This window comes from Macaca mulatta, chromosome 4 (assembly GCF_049350105.2).
Source record: "Macaca mulatta isolate MMU2019108-1 chromosome 4, T2T-MMU8v2.0, whole genome shotgun sequence".
Lineage (NCBI taxonomy): Eukaryota > Metazoa > Chordata > Mammalia > Primates > Cercopithecidae > Macaca > Macaca mulatta.
The window spans coordinates 30,251,599-30,257,598 of NC_133409.1; the positions used below are offsets into that span (position 1 = coordinate 30,251,599).

General features: G+C 39.0%; 1 protein-coding gene across 6 annotated transcripts in view; it reads left to right on the top strand.

Annotated features, from left to right (window-relative positions):
• Positions 1-5,442, top strand: part of TPD52L1 (TPD52 like 1) — a 102,447-nt gene extending 97,005 nt beyond the window's left edge. For 5 of the 6 annotated variants that reach the window (XM_015137317.3, XM_015137320.3, XM_015137321.3 and 2 more), the window contains one exon: positions 4,779-5,439. In XM_015137317.3, the coding sequence (XP_014992803.1) occupies positions 4,779-4,907 (129 nt within the window). In that variant the 3' untranslated portion in view covers positions 4,908-5,439. 6 annotated transcript variants of the gene reach the window in all.
• The last annotated feature ends 558 nt before the right edge of the window (positions 5,443-6,000 follow it).

The window sequence follows — 6,000 nt, forward strand, 5'->3', positions numbered from 1 at the left end:
CCATTTCTGTATTTTACCATAACTGGGAAAATTAAGAATATACGTGATCTTTAACCAGATCAAAAACCTTCATATCCCATGCTGATTATTCAGCTGCCTTTGAATCCTGTGTCTCCACGCTGCTGTCACGTGTGCTGCCTGATAAGTGTATGTGAGGTTGTAAGTTATTCCTTACTCGCGGTTCCAGGTGCTCTTGTGGATTTTGACCTGGAGAGTCTTTTTCTTAGGGCAGGGTCTTTCACATAGTCTACTTCTACTTTATTAGACACATAATTAGGTGTTTAAGGCCCAGGAATGAAATTATTACTCAGCATTACCGTGCCTTCATCAGTTTCATTCACCAGAAGTTTCCAGTTGCAGTTTCACCGCTCTGCATGCCAACATCATCCCTTATTGAGCATACAGGAACCAGTGGGAGCTGTTAAACTGCCCCATGGGTAGGAAAATTTTTTTTAAAGAGAGGAGCATCCAATGTTATGAACATTTCTCTTGCTAGAAGATCAAAATGAAAGGCTCAAAAATCCCAGGAGTCAGTTTCTAAACGTTTGGTTTTCAGCCTTAGACGACCCAGTGAGGACAGGTTCCATTGCTTTTCTACACAAGTTCTGACAGAGGAGAAGTTGTACTTTTTAGGTTTTCTTTAGAAGAAGGAGCTATGAAGAAGCAAAAGAAGAATAAAGAAAAACCTATTTTCATTTGCTTTTAGGAAACTCTGGTAAGCTCATGGCTCCCACAGGATTTAAGTGTTTAATCCACATGCTCAGCTTCTCACTTTTCTCACCTCATTGGGATAGAAGGTATAGCCTGCCACCTCCTTCAGATATGCACATAACTAACCCAGCCCAGCAGATACTAGCCTTTGTGAAGACCTTCTGAAAGTGATTCTATGCTTGTATGATTGTGGTTTAACAAGACACACATCCCACACACCTCCTATCTCATAGCCAAAGCCTAATTCCTCTTTTTCTGTCCACCCAGGCAATGGAGAATAGCTGATAATTATGCTTTGTGTCGAACTTCCCACTTCCTCAATAATTACAAATTTCTCAGTCCTTTTTTCCCCACTAGACTAAATAATAGATATGTATAATACTTTTTTTATATAGCTTATTTTTTGCAGTTTACTTTTGTGTTCTAAATCTCCAAAATGTCTATATTGTTCTTTAATTAAGGATCCTTAGACTGCTTTCTGCTGAGGGAATGACTCACAAATCGGTAAAGATGAGTGGAATTTCCTGCAGGTCTATGAGCTGCATTTCCATTCACATACCCGGTTTTCAATTTGATTTTTGAAGACACTGCTGATAAGGAATCATAGTCATATTTATGTTCTGTGAGAAAATAGGTTCTGCTGTAAAGGTCCACTCCTGCCATCTTCTCACACAATCTGTCATGTACCATGTGGCACTTGTACCAAATCCATGGTTCATTCTTTATACCCAATTCTGTAGTTTGTTTTTCCATGAAACACTTTTCCAATCCTATAAAATTTAGTTCTGCCTATGCCCTTACAATGTATTCCTTGACACCTCAGCTGGTGTCACCTGTATAGTCACTGAGCATGCTTTCTATTTCATCCAAAACAAACAAGCAAATGCAGAACCAACTTCTGTGAAACCACTTTTGGTATCTTCTACCATCTCCCAATGAGTCATGAGTAACTACATCTCTTCCAACCATTTTGCATCCATGTCAAGCAGACCATATTTTTAGTGCACCTATTTTTTGATAAATACATCACACAGCCTGGACCAAAACCCTAAAAAAAAGGGGGGGGGGGGCCAAGTTACATTACATGTTTTGTTTCTTTTTGTATTATGAGAGATTAGGAAGCCCAACTCAGCAATTCAAATGAAATTCTATGCAAAGAATGATTATAATTTGGGGGCACAGTGACAAATACTTGTACGAAAAACAATTACGAAGAGAAGGGTCCAGGAGATTTTTATCATTCACATCTTTGCTTAAGGAGGTCCTTACCTAAGGTATTGCGGTAGGCAGTCATTAAACCTACATGGCTGGGAATGTCTTTGATTCCATTCCTTCTTTGCCAAATTGATTTCTTATAAAGCCATTCCTTCCTTCTTCATTTTACTACTCTGGTTTGAGGAAATCAAGAAACAGGGAAGAATAATGAAACAAAGCACAGAAGAAAACATCAGTAATTGTTATTCACTGAATTCAATATTGTGTGTTACTTCTATTGCAAGAGAGAATGTGAATGGAAGAAAAAAGAGAGAGGGAACTATTAATAGAGTAGATTACATGGAATTAATCTTATTTGTTTCTCTCAGGGAAGAAATAAGCATAGTGAAAAATCACACAGTGGAAACCATCCCTTTCCCCCACCAGTTCCCAGTGTTAAGATAACAGAGGGAAGGCAGAATCAGTGCTCTGCCAGAGGTCCACAAACTAAGCTGACCCCTTTCTTTTGAATGGTACATAAGCTGAGAGTGGCTTTACATTTTTTAATGGTTGAAAAAAATCAAAATCAAAATAATTTTTGTGACATTTGAAAATTAAATTATATAAATTCACATTTCAGTGTCCATACATTGTCTTACTGAAATACAGCCTTGGCCAAGCCTGGTGGCTCATGCCTGTAATCCCAGCACTTTGGGAGGCCAAGGTGGGCAGGTCACCAGAGGTCAGGAGTTTGAGACCAGCCTGGCCAACATGGTGAAACCCCATCTTTGCTAAAAATACAAAAATTACCTGGGTATAGCGGTGGGCGCCTATAACATCAGCTACTCAGGAGGCTGAGACAGAAATAATTGCTTGAACCCAGGAGGCAGAGGTTGCAGTAAGCCAAGATTGCACCACTGCACTCCAGCCTGGGCCATGGAGCAAGACTCCGTCCCAAAGAAAGAGAAGGAAAGAAAGAAAGGATGAAAGAAGAACGAACGAACGAATGAACGAAAAAAGAAGGAGGGAGGGAGGGAGGAGAGAGAAAGAAAAAGAAAGAAAGAAAGAAAGAAGGAAAGAAAGAAAGAAAGAAAGAAAGAAAGAAAGAAAGAAAGAAAGAGAAAGAGAGAAAGAGAAAGAAAGAAGGAAAAGAAAGAAAGAAAGAAAGAAAGAAAGAAAGAAAGAAAGAAAGAAAGAAAGAAAGAAAGAAAGAAAGAAAGGAAAGAAAGAAAGGAAGGAAAGGAAAGGAAAGGAAAGAAAAGAAAAGAAAAGGCATGCTCATTCACTTAGGTATTGACTGTGGCTTTTTCCTACAAGAACTGATTTGAGTATCTGTGAGTGTGACAATGTGGTTCCCAAGTCTAAAGTATTTACTGTCTGGCCCTTTACAGGTAGAGTTTTCTGACACCAAGCAGAGTACAAAAATTCAATATAATAAATAAATTTAAGATGCAGAGAGAGATTTTAGTGACAATTGGAGAAAAGTGTGTTTTGTAATGATGGAACTGCCTTTGAACCCTGGTTACATTTTTAAAAGGGCGGGCCAGGCAGCACGGACACACTCCCCAGTGTTGTTGGTGTCTGTGAGTGATTACTTTGGTGACAGTGAGGCATCAACATCAGTTTGGCAATAACAACATTATGTATTCTATATCTTTTTTTTTTTCTTCAAAGTGTTTTTCTACATTATGAAAAACAATGGGAGGGAAGGCAAATGTGACTATTAATGGACTTGCACTAAGTATTTTGCATCATCAAATATACAGCAGTTTTAATAAGGAATGTTTCAAAATACTTAGCCATATTTTTAAATTGTAAGTTAATTCCTTCAGGTTTCTATTCTTAGTCAATAACAAATACACGAGAAAAAGGCCTTGTAAAACATCATAACTGCATTGTAAAGAATATTCCTACTATAAGGATGTATTAATTCCATTTCACGCTGCTGTGAAGAAATACCTGAGACTGGGTAATTTATAAAGGAAAGAGATTTAATTGACTCATAGTTCCACAAGGCAGAGAGGACCTCAGGAAACTTACAATAATGGCAGAAGGGGAAGTAAACATGTCCTTCTTCACACCGTGGCAAGAAGGAGAAGTGCAGAACAAAAGGTGGAGAGCCCCTTGTAAAATCATCAGATCTTGTGAGAAGTCACTCACTATCACGAGAACAGCATGGAGGTCACCGCCCCCATGATTCAATTACCTCCTACCAGGTTCCTCCCTGGTAGGATTATGAGGACTATGGGAACTACGAGTCAAGATGAGATTTGGGTGAGGACACAGCCAAACCGTATCAAAAGGCAGTTGTCTAAGATGATGTGAAATCACCAGTGATTAAGACTTGATCCATCTTCAACTTTCAAAGCAGAAACCAGAAATCATTTTCCATTGAGCCACTCTGACTTTTCAAAAGACATTTGTCAGAAATCCAGTTTGCCCTGCTAACTTCCAAGTAGAAAAATCTAAGTTTATGTCATGTAAGGATGCTTATACATTGTAAAATTGGAGGAATTAATAAAAAATCAAATTCCATTCTGATTAGATCAGTTATCTGGGTGAGTGGGGATAGATGTTCCAAGTCCATGGATCCGATTATGCTTCTGAAGGAATTAAAATCTTGGATGTAGAAGAGATAAAAAGAGGTTGCTAAAATAGTACAAAATTAAAGTTTGGAATCCTATCCCAGAACCCAAGTATGAATAACATTCTAGCACTCTGCAAAAGGAAACAAACTTCTGTACATTCTTTTGTCTCTAAAGATAGAAAGTATTTCTGAATTTGAAAGTAATCCAGCCTTTGGCATTCTTATAAAGACATTACAAAAATGATAGTAACAACTCACTGCATTTTTGTGGATCTGCTCATTTCAGACGAAAGTAGGCGGGACGAACCCTAATGGAGGCAGTTTTGAGGAGGTCCTCAGCTCCACGGCCCATGCCAGCGCCCAGAGCTTGGCAGGAGGCTCCCGGCGGACCAAGGAGGAGGAGCTGCAGTGCTAAGTCCAGCCAGCATGTGGCTGCATCCAGAAACCGGCCACTACCCAGCCCATCTCTGCCCGTGCTTATCCAGATAAGAAGACCAAAATCCCGCTGGGAAAAACCCAGGCTTTGACATTGTTATTCAAATGGCCCCTCAAGAAAGTTTAATGATTTCCATTTGTATTTGTGTTGATGATGGACCACTTGACCATCACATTTCAGTATTCATAGATGACTGTCACATTTTAAAATGTTCCCACTTGAGCAGGTACACAACTGGTCATAACTCTTGTCTGTGTAATTCGATGTATATTTTTCCAAACATGTAGCTATTGTTTGCTTTGATTTTTGCTTGGCCTCCTTTATGATGTGCATGTCCTTGAAGGCTGAATGAACAGTCCCTTTCAGTTCAGCAGATCAACAGGATGGAGCTCTTCACGACTGTCTCCAGTAATAGGATGATTTACTATAAATTTCATCCAACTACTTGTGATCTCTCTCACCTACATCAATTATGTATGTTAATTTCAGCAATTAAAATAATTGATTTTAATGACTTTGAATTCTTAATTTCTTTGTCTTAAAAGTTGCTAGTTATGATTTTACGGATGCAATTTTAAATCAACTTTTACCCAGGTGTGGTGGCTCACACCTGTAATCCCAACTCTTTTGGATGCCAAGGTAAGAGGATTGCTTGAGGCCAGGAGTTAAAGATCAGCCTGGGCAACACAGACCCTGTCTCTACAAAAAAAAAGAAAAAAATTAGCCAGACATAGTGTTGCTTGCCTGTAGTCCCAGCTACAATAGAGGTTGAGGCAGGAGGATTGCTTGAGCCTAGGAGTTTGAAACTGCACTGAGCTATGATTGCACTACTCCAGCCTGGGTGACAGAGTGAGACATTGTCTCCAAAAATAATAAGTAGTCAACTTTTACGCTGGTTTGGTGAACATGAGAGAGGATATGAAAATAAATATTACCTCAGCTGTCCTAGGATGTTAAAACAATCTCCAATTTTAAAATTCTCTCCCATCTACATACAGTAGTAGTTAGATAAAGGATATCCAAAAAAGAGAGAGCTAGAAAATGGGAGAAGCAGAGTTCTGCAACCCCTTTC